The 15,283-nt window shown below is 35.4% G+C and overlaps 1 protein-coding gene across 6 annotated transcripts; it reads left to right on the top strand.

The window, feature by feature from the left end:
• The first annotated feature begins 3,851 nt into the window (after positions 1 to 3,851).
• LOC108828970 (uncharacterized) lies at positions 3,852 to 7,599 on the top strand. Of its 6 annotated transcripts, none has more exons than XR_008944172.1 (6): positions 3,852 to 5,847; positions 5,915 to 5,984; positions 6,100 to 6,165; positions 6,324 to 6,548; positions 6,603 to 6,737; positions 6,816 to 7,599. XR_008944172.1 is itself a non-coding variant. In XM_057006867.1 (3 exons), the coding sequence occupies exons 1-3, from the start codon at positions 6,484 to 6,486 to the stop codon at positions 6,999 to 7,001; spliced, it is 378 nt and encodes a 125-aa protein (XP_056862847.1). In that variant the 5' UTR covers positions 6,172 to 6,483; the 3' UTR covers positions 7,002 to 7,599. The 6 variants fall into 6 exon arrangements, 1 of the variants encoding a protein (XP_056862847.1); XR_008944171.1 differs by having other exon boundaries at positions 3,853 to 5,847; positions 6,611 to 6,737; XR_008944173.1 differs by having other exon boundaries at positions 3,855 to 5,847; positions 6,658 to 6,737.
• Positions 7,600 to 15,283: the final 7,684 nt, after the last annotated feature.

Raw genomic sequence — 15,283 nt, forward strand, 5'->3', positions numbered from 1 at the left:
TAAAGATGAAAATCATATAAACTGCAATCAAATATAATATTATTTCATTATAACAAATTATAAATTATATATTTGAATTCTATCACAATCCCTATTTCTACTTATTTTATAAAATTTAAATAGTATTATAAATTTAAACTGATGACCCATCAATCAAAAATCATAAAACATGACAGATAAGCAAATTAACTAAAATATGGGAAAAATATTTGGAATTCCATCAGAATCCTTATTTTGACTTATTTTTATTAAATTCAAATAATAATTTAAATTTTAATTGACGACTCATCAATTAAAATCATATAAACATGTCAAATAAGAAAAATTAACTAAAACTATGGAAACATGACAATAATCAAAATAACTTACTTAAATAATAGTATTAGTTTAAAGTGATGATTCATCAGTCAAAATCATAAGAACATGAAAAATAATTAAAATTACCTAAAACTATGGAACAAAATATTTAGAACGCTATCATAATCCTTATTTCTACTTATTTTATTAGATTCAATATAAATTTAAATTGATGACTCATAAATTTAAATAACATAAAAACATGATAAATAAGAAAAAATACTTAAAATTCTAGTAAACATGACAAATAAAAAAATTCACTTTTCAAATAATGTTATAGATATACACAGTAAGATTAGATAAAATATACATGTTGTTCAATGATTGAACTAAGTTCTTTACAATCTTTCATTCTAATAAACTGTTCAGTATAAATGATCGCAAGAAATAGTTGTTTAAAAAAACATTTGCGTCAAGAAACAAAGTCAATACGAGAGAATATGTAAATGTGAAAAGAATATATTCAAAAAAACTTGCAAATTCTTTTGATGTGTAATCAATAAAAGAATCTCCAATGGTTTGTAATTTTCTCTCAAAATGAGTTTATGATTTACTCCAATAACTTTTATTCTATTTTTTCCCCTCAATTCGTAATAATATTTATTTTTTTAACTTTTTATATATTGCAAATAACATCTTTTATTTGATAGTATTTAAAATTATGTTCAGTTATTTTAAAAGATTAAATTTTAAACTAAAATCTAACATTACTAAAATAAACTATAATTGCACTAATAAAATTATGTAACCAACATACACTAATATGATTTTATTTAAATAATACTATTACTATATTTTCCACGAATAATAAATCAAAGCATTTTCTATACTGTGTTAGGTTTGTATGTGTTTTGTAATTTTATATTAGTTATATGTTTTTAATGTTACTGCTTATTATTGTATTATATCATTGTTAAAGTATAAGTTAAAGAAGTTTAAATAGTGTGTACATATATTAGACAAAAAATTTAAAGATAATGTTTTGTGTAAATATTTTTATGCATAAAATAAAGTTTTATCAAAATTAAAGGATTATTATGCAAATAAAAAGTTTAACATCAAAATGAGTTTGTGAATAGCATTCATTCAAAATTAAAAAATGATGTAAACACTACAAAAATGAGCTTTACTAACGGACGAAATACGCTATCTAACGAAACGATAACGGTTTATGAAGCGCTATATCTTTGTCCGTTAGATAAAAATTTTGGCGTTACTATCTTATTGTCATATAGTATAGCTATTTTCTGTGTGAAATTAATATTTATTAATAGAGTATTATTTATTATTATTTACATTAAAATTATTTATTTTTGTTAATTTTTTAAATTTAAAAACAGAATTAAAAATTTAATCTGGTTTATATATTTAAACTTTTATTATTATTTCAATTGATTTATAATTAAATTGGTTGAGAAAAAAATATGATTTACAAATAAAAAAATACATCTAATTAGAAAAGGTATTAAACCAAATAAACCAAACTAAACCAAGCTTAAACCTAAACTTGTACTAACTAAACGTATAAACCTAATTTTGACAAAGTTTAAAATTTTAAAACTTAGATTTTATGTTGATTTTTGGATGTGTGGTTTAAATATGAAGTTTAGAGTTTAGGGTATATAATTTAGTGAGTTTAGGGTTTGGTATATAGTGTTTAGGGTATAGATATAAGATTTAAGATTATATTGTTAAATAACAAAAACATTAGAGTTTTAGCATTTGTCGTTATAATTTATGGTATATAATTAATTAAATTTTATTTAAATTTTGAAGTTTAATGTTTTAAGGTATAGGTCAAAGTATGTGGTTTAGGGTTTCGGGTTAAAGTTTGGAAATAGATACGGTTTGAAATTAATTTTTGAAAAGATTTATTATAAATTTTTTTTATATTTAATATTTTAGTTTAAATTTTAAAATATTATAAAGATATTAGTGTATTAGAGTTTAAAATATTATAAAGTTTGTGGCTTTTGATTTAATGTTGATCAATGGCCTAATATTCTTACAAAAAGGTTTTTTTAATTTTTTTTAATTTTAATATTTATTTAAGTAATTTTAATTATATTTTTGTCTACTTTTATATATATTTAATTTATTCATTATTATATTTATATAACTAATGATATAAAAATATTAGTGTTTTAAATACTTTTAGTTAGAGTTTAAGCTTTGTTGTTAATTTAGAATATATATATATATATATATATATATATATATATATATAGGTATTGGGGGTATTGATTTAAGATATTAAGTTAAACTTTGAAAGTAAGTTTAAATTTATTTTAAGAATTAGATTTAAGTTTGAAAAGTTTTTATTTATTAGATTTAAAGTTATGAGTTTAGAATAGATGTTTGAGTATAGGGTTAAAGGTTAAAGGTATTAAGATTTGCGATTAACTTTTGAAAACGAAGCAATTTTTAATTTTATTTTTTTAATTTTAAGTTAAATTTAAGATTTGATATTAAAATACTAGAGTTTAAAGTTTTTATTTAGAGTTTAGGTGTGTTTAAAATTTTGTTTAAGATTTTAGGGTTTATGATTTTTGGAGGCTAATAAATGGAGTGTTAGAGAAAGTGAAATAAATGTGAGAAGGAAAATCAATTATTTCCCACTTTAGTTATAGATAACATTTGGAATTAAAAGTGCTATGTATACTATATTCGAGAAAGTGTTTTACAGAATTGATGTAACTTAACATAACATTTGTATTTTCGCAAACGCTATCTAAAAGTTAATGATATTTTAACCATAACACAATCGAAAAAATGCTATTCCAATATGTTATTAAAACTCATTTTTTGTAGTGAAATACTGTTTGCATATTCATTTTCTCCTCAAAATGTGATAAATTTTCTTCGTTTTGATGTACTGTTGTTTTTTTTATTTTTTTCTATTTATTTATTTTACGATTTCTTATGTCCGAGTTGTTGAAATGTATATTAATAAATCTTATATAACACATTTCTGAAAAATCTTCCATAGTAAGAAATATATTGGAGGTTATAGAAAGAATAAACAAGGTTGACGTTTCCTTCGGTTCTCAAAGAAAAGGAACGAAAAGGAGAAATGCTAAACAGTTTTTTCATTAATAAACGAACAGTGGATTAGGTAGATTAGTTGGAAATTATAGGCAAATTTACACCCACGTGCCTCGATTCTGATTTCCTGGAGCATTATTTTATATAAAAAAATCACAAGATATCGTGATGAATTATTTAATTTCTTTATAAGAAAACTATTGCCCGTTTTTTTTTTGGAAAAAAATGATAGTCAAATGTGTCGTAATACTCCACGGCTCAAACGTTCACATGTGGTTTTTTTAATTCTATAGAACATTAAAAAATCAGAAAATTGGATTCCTACACCCAAACTAGCGAGTAATTAGACTTGTGCCCTGTTAATTCCTCCTTCATTTTTTGACAATTTTGTTTTTATATTTTTTTTAAACTAATTGGGATATTAGGCCTGCGAGCTAAACATGTAATCATGTCGGATTTAAAATTCTGAGAGAAGTTATCCGTCATATTTTTTGACAAGCGAGAGAATAGACATAATTGTATAGGATGTTATCAAAGTAAGTGACGGTTCCTTTTCTCCAGTGATACACATTCGTAATATTTTTCTTCGAGAAACACTTTTTTCTTTGCTGAAAACTCACCTTCACAATTATATATTTCTTCACCCTCCCTCTCCTCCAAATTTACAGTCTGTCTGGTGGTTCCTTAAAACTTTTTATTGAGAATGTCGACTCCGGAGTTTCCTCCCAGAATATTCGCCGCCAGTGAAGAACTATCGGATTATAGAGTCAATTCCTACCATAAGATAAAATGCACATAATCGATTCTCGAAGCTATCTCTCCTGATAAACTCGACTTCTTTTAAAAAATCATCATTCACAAAGGTAATTGCCTTAGATGATAATCCTCCTTTCTCCGGTGCCTTCGGATATTTTATTCTTGCTAGGAGATTGAAGACCAGTAAAAAGTACGAGATCTGGGTGTTGTTTGCCGGAACTCCTATTTGGGTATCATTGAGAGAGTTCACCATTGTTACCGGGCTTAATTGTGGGAAGCTTCCCAATTCGAAGAGTCGGAAAAGGAAAAAAACCCTCTAAATGAGAAACCATACTGTAATGAGCTCTTTGGATCCCTCAAGTCTTGTTCAGTGGAGATGATTGTCGATATGCTGAAGAACAAGAAGGTGAAAGACAGTGAGACAGGAATCAAGTTTGCATGTCTTGCTATTGTCACTTCAGTACTGCTACCTTCTTCACACACGCCGACGATCAACACAGAGCATGTGGAGTTGATCCGCAACCTAGACGAATTCATGGCTTACCCCTGGGGGCGTGTGTTTTTTTTCAGTTACTAATGTCATCCCTATTGAAGAATGATGAGATAGCCCTAGCTCATGACTCCTTTGCTCTTAAAGGATATGTAGACTCCATTCAATTAGTGATGATCGCCGCTGTTCCTGCTCTCAAAGAAGAAGTGACTCCGAATGCTCCAGTAATTGTTCAAGAATCGGACAACGAAGGTGAATAGCACAAAAAGGAGAATGATGTGGAGGTTTCTGATCCATCTGGGGTGGAGAAAGCAAACTGCAATGCTAAATTCGTCTTAATTCTAGCGCACGCGAAGGGCACGGATCTTGAGTCCAAGGTAAGTGTGAAATTGTTTTGTAGTTGTTAATTCGGTTGGTCGTGGCTAATCTTAATTTTAACTGCTAAAATCTGTTTTATAATGTATTCTGTTGGTGCGTGGTCGGTCTGTTCTTGATGCACCACACGAGGAGTGGGTACTTGAGGTTGACCTAGGATGCCCCGATGAACTGGAGGACCCTTTGGTCGATTCCTTGGTTGAGCTTGTGGCTAATTGCTATGTCTTCAAAAAGAAGATGTTTAAGGGAGGTTACCGCCACAGACATAGCCGTTTGAGGAGTATGAAGCAGAAGGAGAAAGACTCGAAGGAGAAGAATGACAAGGATAACTCTGGTGATTACAACGAGGCAGACACAGTTGATCAAACGCTAGTACTAACATTGCTAACATGGTGTCGACGCTATTGAAAGATGAGATCAGTGGCATTGTTGATAGGGTGTATACTCGGGTTGACTTGCAGATGAAGAGTATGTTTTTGGGGCTGAACTTTGGCCAAAGGATCTCTCAGTTGAAGATAGCTATCAACCCCATTCTAGGGATGGAGAGCAAGATTGTAAATCGTGTTGTGGATAAGATCTCTATAATGCATGATGCTGTTATCAACTCTGTGTGTGATCGCATTGGAAACCCCGAGCCGATTAACCCATGTAACACCACCCAAATTGATATGGAGGAAGGGACACATCAACCAATCAGGAGGGATCTCAACAAACAAAGTGGAGTGATCACTAGGAAAAAAGATGTAATAGTACGCAACATTGATCATGATGATGCTATCAGGAAGGTTATCAGTGATCTCCAGCCGGTGTCGGACAATACATAGGTAACTGCTAAGATATTTTTTAATCTTTTTATGTACATGACTTGCTAAAATTCACGTTATATGACAGGCGGCTGGACACATCAATTTTACCGGGTGGTGTTTCGGAAAGTCACATCGGAGATGCGAACCCTGTTCAGGTTGTTGTAATGGGTCTTAATGCTTTTTGTATTTGTATCTCAGTAGTGCGTATTTATGATTCGTCTATGGAGTTCTATCTTTATTATGAAACAACATATCTGCTTCTGATTACAGGACAGTGGTATTGAAGACTCAGAGGTGGATGCAGACCATGACGTTCATATACCTCCACAAATTCAGGTAAAACTACAGTCGTTGATGTTGAAAATGTGATACGTCTTTACGATTGTTATCTGAAATTCCATGGAAGGGCTGTTTTACACGCCTAAGTTGTTTCTATGGTTATTGTGGCTTCGGTTGATGCTCCCTCCTTTTCGATTGGCGTCGGGGTTTCCCAGCTGATCCCACCACAGTAGTTTTCAACGCAAAGCCTCTGGAGTATGTTCTTCCATTGCCCAAGCCAGCTAAGGCTCCAATAGAGCCTAGGAAAAGCAAAAGGTCTCGTGTTGCGCCTTCAGAATTGGATGCTTTCAAGTGTGACCCAACCATAGTTGGTGGATGACCTTTATGAGAGACCTGAAACACCACTACTTGGAGGTTCTTGAGCAGGTCACTATGATGGTGTAAGTTATAAATCTAGTTATATACTACATATTTATATATTTGATAATTTTTAGTTTTTCAGCTACGTCTTTCTTAACTGTGTTCAAACCGGCATATCCATCAACATAGGGAGGGGGGGGGGGGAGTATTCCATCAGCACCTTTGATTTCCTAGATATTGCACTTAGGTTAACTCAAATGGCACCAAAGGTAGTTTCTGAATTTTTGCATCCTATTATTTCTCCACTCAGTGTATAATATTGTTTATGTTTATTATGGTCTTGCTAGGTGATGGACTCTCTAATGACATTCATTAACAGCCAACTATCCGAATCGCAGAACCTGATAATTGTAGCAGACTCCACACTTCCGGAAACTCTAATGTCTCATCGTTCTAGGTTTGTCATGACCACAGTGAAGAATCGTCCGAAGTTTAAGTTTAACGGTGACGCGCTGAGCTGCATCAAAGCATGATTTAAAGGGAGGCTATACTTTCTATTTAACATTGACCAGCAGCATTGGGTATAGGCATGCGTAGACTTCAAGGCATGTGTTGTTCATGTGATTGATTGCAACATATCACTGATGAGTGACGGTCTAATGAGGAAGGAGCTGACACATGTAACAAACATGTTGCCATACATACCTTATGCAGCCAGTAAGGGGGAAACAATTGCACCGTTTAAGTCTTTTACGATTTCTAGGTGCAAAGGTATCCCTCAAACCTCCCCCCCAACAGACGCGGGTGTGATGACTGTTCTTCTTATCGAGGCTCACAAGGATGGAGGAGTTGATGCGTGCAAGACGATAATGCCTAGAGTTTTGTCAGGTGCTGCGAAACAGTTAGTAGTGAAGTTTTTCAGGTAACTCAAGTCAAGTGATACGATCGAGTGTGGTAATGGGGAGTGATTAGTATTTGATTCACAAACACATGTTGTGTCTAATCTATGTTGTTGAAGCCACTTTTTATTTTAGAACTTATGTTATTTCAAATACACGTTATTGTATCTCTTGTTTAAACCATGTTAACCGTTAAGTTATTTGTTATCGATACCTAAATATTTAACAATAATTCATTAGAGACTAACAATATAAGGTTCTGTGTAAACAATTAGATATGCAGCCCACGTTCACGGTTCTACCTTATCTATAAATTCAATTATAGAAAAATTTATAAGCTATGAATTGGTTGTCTTAATTTATACAAACAAGTATTCTATGTGATACACTGTTTCAATCATCTTAACATATACTAATAGTCACATTCTATACCCAAACATAAGCTTGGATTAGAAATATATTATATACTAATATAATACGTAACAGCCAACTCATTGTGGAAGTGCTATCATTTTCATTCAACACAACCACTTAATAGGCTCGAGTCTTACATTGGAGTGCAACATTATTCCACCCTCTAGTCGTACTTACATATTTGTCAACTAAAAAACATCTTAGGGGAACATATTTAACATATTACATAGAAAAACAAGATCACCCCCGATCTGACCTTCAAAAGACCATCCTACAATCCGCTGCGACTCCTATTAATTAGAGATACTTGATTAGATAGGCATTTTACAGGTTGCGCGGTTGTGATCATAACCGGCGCACCTGCTACAATTCATGTCCCTCTTCAAAACTCATGTGTTCTGTCGTCAAAAACATATTTAACCGTTAAAACTTGTCTTATCCTGTAATAATAATTTCAATAAGCAAATACTTATCATACCCTGATTTAACCGGCTGATGGGAATCATGCCTTTCTTGGTCTCCCTGTGGGCCTACAGGTGCTTGGAGGGAGAAGCCTCATTCCTGCTTGCACGTCTGTGACAATTGCTGGGTTTACCGGGTTTATGCTCCCTGCATAAGCCAACCTCCAGTAGGCAGTGGTGTACTCCTTAGCTACTAGCCTCTCCACATCATGCTTCCCGTTTACAACAGCGGCCACAGCGTGGGTGCAAGAGATGGCTAACATGTCAAATTTCTTGCAAGAACATTTCATTCTCTCGAGATCAACCTTATGGAAGATCGATCCCCCCGTCATCACGCACTTCATACTCTGCGTTTATAATGTGGCGGATAGCATATCTAGTAGACACTGTGAAGTTCCTAGACACGATAACAGCTACTTTCGGAGTTAACGCGCTACCATTAGTTGTAGCAGTTGTGCGCCTGCTTGAAAACCAACCCATAAGAATTGTTCTAATGTACTCGATCAGAGCCACTATGGGGTACTCCCTTGCTGTTGAGAGGGCGTTATTGAGAGACTCGGCTAAGTTACTGGTCATTATGTTGTACCTTGACCCCTCGAAGTGCGATCTTGCCCAGTGCTCGAAGCCTATCCTGATGAGGTAGTCGGATCATGCAATATCAATCATCTCGTTGAAATGTATGTAGAAGTAACTCCACACGGAAAGCTCTTGCTGCTCTGGCTATAAGGTACCGAAGGTGCTTTTTTTTAAGATGGTTTGCACATTTCTCTTGAGATGCCTGAGGCAAGAAAATATTCAGCAACCACCAGAAAAAAATGTCATGCAAACATATTTATTCCAGACGTTGCTTTGATCTATAACTTTTTATATAGCTGTTATCTATATAAAAATAATATATATTTATAGTCACATCCACGGAATGAAGCACGTAGATGCATTGACTAACAAGTATATCAGTAATGACTAACATATTGAATAAATTTTAAATAATGAAGATAATATATAGTCCTTAAAAATATGTAGTCTAATGCCGGTTAATAACATTAGTAGATGCCACTTGATAAAGTAACACATAATTTCTTATTTTAACGATAATCTCAGATCTTTCACTCTAAGTTGTTTCCATAATTATAGCTCACTAGTTTAAAGGCTTACCCGTCGAATGCCTGAGTAGATGGATGTGTGACGGTCAGATACAAAAACCAAATCGTAGGAGTCAAGGACCACATATTGAAGCTTGGTGAAGAACCAACCCCACAACTGATCATTCTCGGAGTCCACAATCCCAAAGCCGGTTGGGAATATTTGAAAATTCCCGTCCTGTACACTTGCTGTGAGAAGACATCCAGAGTACTTCATCTTTAGGTGTGTGCCGTCGATAGTCACCACCTTTCTCATGTACGGGAAGCCTTGGACGCTTGCGCTGAAAGCGAGAAATAGATATTTGAACCACTGAGCACCATCTGGGGCTGGAACTGTCTCCAACGCCACAGTAAAACATGGGTTTTCAGTTGCAACTTGCTCCAAGTATTATGGCAAAGACAGATAAGCAGGCTCAAAGCTCCCTAGACCTTGATCAATAGAAGATTCTCTGGACTTCTATGCCTTTCAGTAAGAGATGGGAACCCTATGATCAGTATGCATTAGTTCCCTTAGTGCCCCTGGGCATGGACCAGTCCCACTCCCACCCCCGTAGTGCTGCCTCATCATCCCTCCGATCACAGATGCTGTGGCATGATTCCTGAAGGCCCAGCAGTCAGCGACAGAACATGAGTGCTATGATTCAAGGGTCCTTATCTCGAACCTAGGACACCCCCCCCCATTTTTGTTGCGTAAACTCGCCATCCGCACATTTCTCTGACGAATTCAAGCAGTTACCCGGCTCAGATCTTTTTACCAGATACCTGAATTTGTTAGCGATCGCGTATTGGTCATATGGAGCTTGAACGCCTCCTTATTCTCGAATACCTGCATAACCCTTAGATGTTCCTTTGATTCCAAGTCGGATCCTTCTGCAAATTTAATTTATTGCAATTTATTATAATCTTTAACCGTCACGAGTAATCGTATCGATAGAAACTTTGCTACCAAAAAATTAACTTTTTATCTGCTATAAATAAAAGTAGCACATCGCCAATTGCCATACCAATTATCTGGCAGTCATCTGGGTCTCCTTCAAATGGAACTCCTCTGACAAGTGGCGCGGGATATTCATTGGCGTTGATTCCTTGAACTCCTGGGTGAGATTCCTGATAACGCTAAGATCACCCTCTATTTCTTTTGCATTTCCTTTTAAAAAGAGTCTGTTATGGTCACTGTCATGTCATGCGTTACCTGCAATTTTTGATGTTAGCTATTATTGATTAACTTATATGTTTTCTTTACTATGAAAATATACACTTTTAGTACTCAGTATTTATTATAAACCTTACTCACCTAGCATTAAGGCCAATGTCCCCAAGTTTCGGTCCAATGCCACTCTTACAAGAGTCTCCCTCTCCTGGTCCTCCTACATTTCCCAAGATCCCACCACTGTTTTGGGCCATGATCGACTTTCCTTTATCTAACACTGCACCTTCTCCTTTGTTTAAAGTTTCGGTGACATCTTCAAGTCTTATCACGCCCCCTGTAGCTGGTGGATCATCCCCCGTGAATGGCGGTGAAGAGGAGTCTGTTGAAGACCCTGAATCGCTTCCAATGATGAACTCATCATCGTCTTCCAGATCTCGAGTTAGAGCCTCTGAATGCCTTTTTATTTTTGTCAGCTCCTCGGTCGTGCATATCTCCATCAACACCTCCTCGATAGCTAATAAATAACACCTTTCTATTGCCCCTGTTAACATGTAGCGTGTGCGTCATTATATTGGCTTCTTACAAAACTATTTCTCAGTATTATAATTTTTAACCGTAATGAAAATACATATAATCCATTTATCGTATTTGTAGTTTTACCTCGCCAACGTGTTAATGGCTGAAAATCAGGTCTCGGGTTCGCGGTAAGTATCAGGCCCTCTTCCAAAGCTCTTAAACGACGAAAACGGTCAACATCAACATTTCCGTAAGTCACATAAAGCTCTAGCCACACACAGTCAACTCTGACGGCCATGAAACCTCCACGTCCCCGTCGTCTTTGATCTCCAAAGGCGCTGTGGTGTACTGTCTTTGATCTCCAAAGGCGATGTGGTGTACTCACCTGATTCTTTCATCCAGTCGGGTAACTCGTAAGTGAAAAGAGGCTCGGTGGGTAAGAGAAACTGATCAAGCTTATACTTTTCTTTAACGGTAGGCACAAGAGAACCGTAGCTTTCGTTCTCTTTGAGTGGGACATTGTATTTGGACTCAACGTGGTTTGTGTTGAACCTCCACATACCTTGAGCTCCCCTCTCCCAATCACCAACAACCAACCTCACGAGCTGAACCATTTTTACTAAGCTTTCCCATGAATGGCAAATACATGTATTAGGGTTTGTATATGCAGTATGTAGTTTTATCATTTTGCAAAATATTTCCGCATTCGAAATCTCTAAAAGGTTACGCCGTCAGAAATCGAAGCCGTAACTCTTACCTGAGTTTAGAGAGAAAACAATTTCTGTCAACTGAACTCTGATCTTCGGACCTTTAAATCACAGCTCTCGTTCTCTCCCTTTTTTCTGCGAATGTAACCCAAACTGATTATTTCTGATTTCCACTCTACCTATATATTTAAGAGACATCACACAAGTTGTGTTCTCCTTTTACCTTTCCGAAGCAACTCCTTCGATAGCATCCACTTTGTTGCACAATCTCCCGTGTAAACATTTGGTTGAGATCAAAATAGCTGCAGACCTAATATCATTGACATGAGTCTAATAAATCCGAAAGCATATCTTCGGGTGTCAGAGCAGTCTGCATGCCACCGTTTATCGTGACAAGGCTAGGGGCTTTTGGGTCAAAATTAAACCCAAATGGTGGGTAATGGGCTCCTTATATCAATCGTTTAGCAATCTTTTAATTTGGACCTCAAATGGGTATATTCCCCTAAATCACTCTTAAAATATATCATATAGTTAAATTAGAAAAGGATTAGCTAATTGGTTATTTAACAAAAAAAGTCTTTGCAAAACTTTCTAGATAGTCTCGAAATTAATATGAGTAAACCTTTTTAATAAAATATTTTTCCTTTTTTCTAGATTTTCCGTCTACGAAAATTTATATTCCTACAACTGTTGTGTCCTTTCGCAGCTGTTAGAACTCTTGTTTATTTTTATTATGTCATCTTCGTAATTTTTTCTTGTGTTGCGGTAGAGCTGAAAGTTCAGATCAGACGTGTTTGGCGTATATTTATAATGTTATTGACGTTGTTGGTAATATTGAAGGATGTTATGTACTTCTCGCCGTGTTTATCTCTAGTTATATTATAATGTTTTTGTCCATGATTCTTTTCTAGATCTCGACAATTTTATTATCTTTGGCTTTGGAGCGTCTATCTACGTTACCTCCATTCTTTTAATCTGGTATGTGGCTGCTAGAGGCTTAGTCTTTTTGATGAATCTCGGATATGGGTTTCCTGCAACTCCAATTCTCTTGTTTTGGCTTTGGTATTACCAGTGATTTTGGGTACTAACACATGGAAATTATTTGTAGGATGAATTTTTCACCTGTTCTGCTATGGTCTCTGGTAGCCGCACATGGCATTGTGTTTGTCCTGATCTCGTTTTTGGCTGTCGCAGTTTATGTTAGTGGTTCTCTCAACCGTATATAATGTTAAGAGTTTTTTCAATATTTGTGGTGTTCACTTTACTTGGTTTTCTCCTTTTGTTTCTTTGTGGCGATTATTTTCTTACCTAGGACGACCTCATTTGTCTGCTTGGAGATAAACTGACAGTTAAAAATCCAGTTTTCTTTCAGTAGATGTGCTATTTATAGGTCTGTTTGCTCTATACAGGCTCTCTGTTCGATGCAGTTTATGTCCATTTGCTTTCTATATTGGCAGAGGTTGCTCTACAGGTTGTGCTTTTTATAGGTTTGCTTACTTTATACATGCTCTCAGTTCAGTGGATGTGTCTGAGTGTTTTACATGAATGGTTTCAGTTCTTCATACTGTTATTTTAACATCACGAGTTGTGATATCTGAAAAAGGTTTAAGAGAATTAAGTTGACTACCTATATCATTAAAAACACTTACCTTTTCCGGCACATATGTGGTTAAAACTCTAGAGTTAAATGTGCTTGACCTAGAGTAGTGGAATGATGGATGCAAGAAGTGATTCGCGATACTGTGTGAGCGATGCGAACACACGAAAAAGGTCATGTGGTGATTGTAAGCTCAATCAACATAAATTTTAGACTTACAAAAATTAAAACATCGCCCGTCACACATGAGAGAGCCCACATGCCGAATGAGCAGGCATGGACGATCGGGGCATTACATTTATGTTAATGTCAGGTTGGTTAGAAAAATTGTGTGTTTTGATTGTCGAAGTGGTTAGAGTTCGGTTCTCTTCTTGAAATCTATACGAACTGTATGTAAATGCAAGAACTAACCCACACAGTAAAGCACAGAGTACACCAGAGAATATCTCTACAAAGATATGTGTTATTACTAGTATTCTTTTAAAGCGAACTAACAAGTCTCTCTTTAAACAGAACTCAAACAAGATCAAGACCCTTCTTGACTTGTTCACCTAGCCTCACACGTCCTAAGATCGAATACAAGATCTCTCGAACCTCTCCCCCTTAGCCCTTAGTGTTATTCACTCGCTTACGAGCTTAGCGAACTCCACTCTTATGCTAAGAATACAATTCTCTTCACAACCCTAATCCACAGGTTGAGTGTGACTATATATACAATACAGCCAAGTCGGCTATCCACGCTTATCTACCCAATATTTACTATCTACCCAAATAAGGTAAGTTCCCTTAATGCTTCTCCATAGCCTTTAAAAACTTTCCATCGTGAGATCTTCTTTCTCCAAGGTGAATCTCTTCAACCTTACTCCCCAAGATGTCAATGCATTAATTCTGTCTTGGTCCGCAATCCATTCTTCAAGTCGTGATCTTCATCTTGACTTGTTCATCCGCACGTACACTTCTCTGTTGCAGACTCTGCTCCATTCGCTGATGTACTTGCCTCTGTATCAGAACGTCCATCTGATCTTTGCATCTACACCGTATTGTCAAGGTTTGAAGAATTTTTCCTCGTAACTCATGGAAACCATTTAGTCTTCTCAATCCTTACCATTTTTGGTTTAAGCTCGCTTCGTTGGCGTTTCAACTTCTCTTATTTGTTTTAGTGTTAGTGTTGCTGTGAATTAGCATTTTAGTTTAGTTTAGTTTCTATATGTTCGTTAGTAGTAGATTGTAATCTCTATTAAAATTTAAAAAATTCGGTATAATAATTTAATTTATCATAAAGAGCTCTATTTCACAAAATCATTAAGTTCCAGAAACAGTTTTGGTTTGATAAAAGGTGGATTGGGACGGACAGACTTATGGACGCAATTTTGAGAGGTTGGAATCGAACCGTAGAGGACAAAACTTAAAGGTGGTGGATCGTATCCATAATTGTCGACATGAAATCTCGGTTTGGAGAAAAGAGAACCCTCCATATGTAAAAGCTTTGATAAATAATTTAAAAAAACCCTTGAAGAGGTCCAGAACGATCCTCTTAAATCTGAAGAGGAAGTGATGGAGGTATCTCGTAAGTTAAAAGAAGCTTATCGAGACGAGGAAGATTACTGGGAACAAAAAAGTAGGACTAATTGGCGTACATGTAGAGATAGAAATACAAAAAATTTCCATGCTCTTACAAAGCAACGAAGAATCCATAACATGATCATTGGTTTATATAATGAACAAGGTAACTGGGTTAATTCGAAAGATGGGGTGGAAAGTGTTGCTATTCAGTATTTTCAAGATTTTTTTCGATCATTTTCCCCCTCAAACTTTGATGGCTTTCTGGAAGAAGTCCTGAACCTGGTCACAGAGGATCAAAATGGTGGGCTTATGGCCCGGGCATCGGAGGAAGAAGTACGGAAGGTTTTTTCATGATGCATCCAGAGA

Source organism: Raphanus sativus, chromosome 4 (genome assembly GCF_000801105.2).
Source record: "Raphanus sativus cultivar WK10039 chromosome 4, ASM80110v3, whole genome shotgun sequence".
NCBI classification, from domain to species: Eukaryota; Viridiplantae; Streptophyta; class Magnoliopsida; order Brassicales; family Brassicaceae; genus Raphanus; species Raphanus sativus.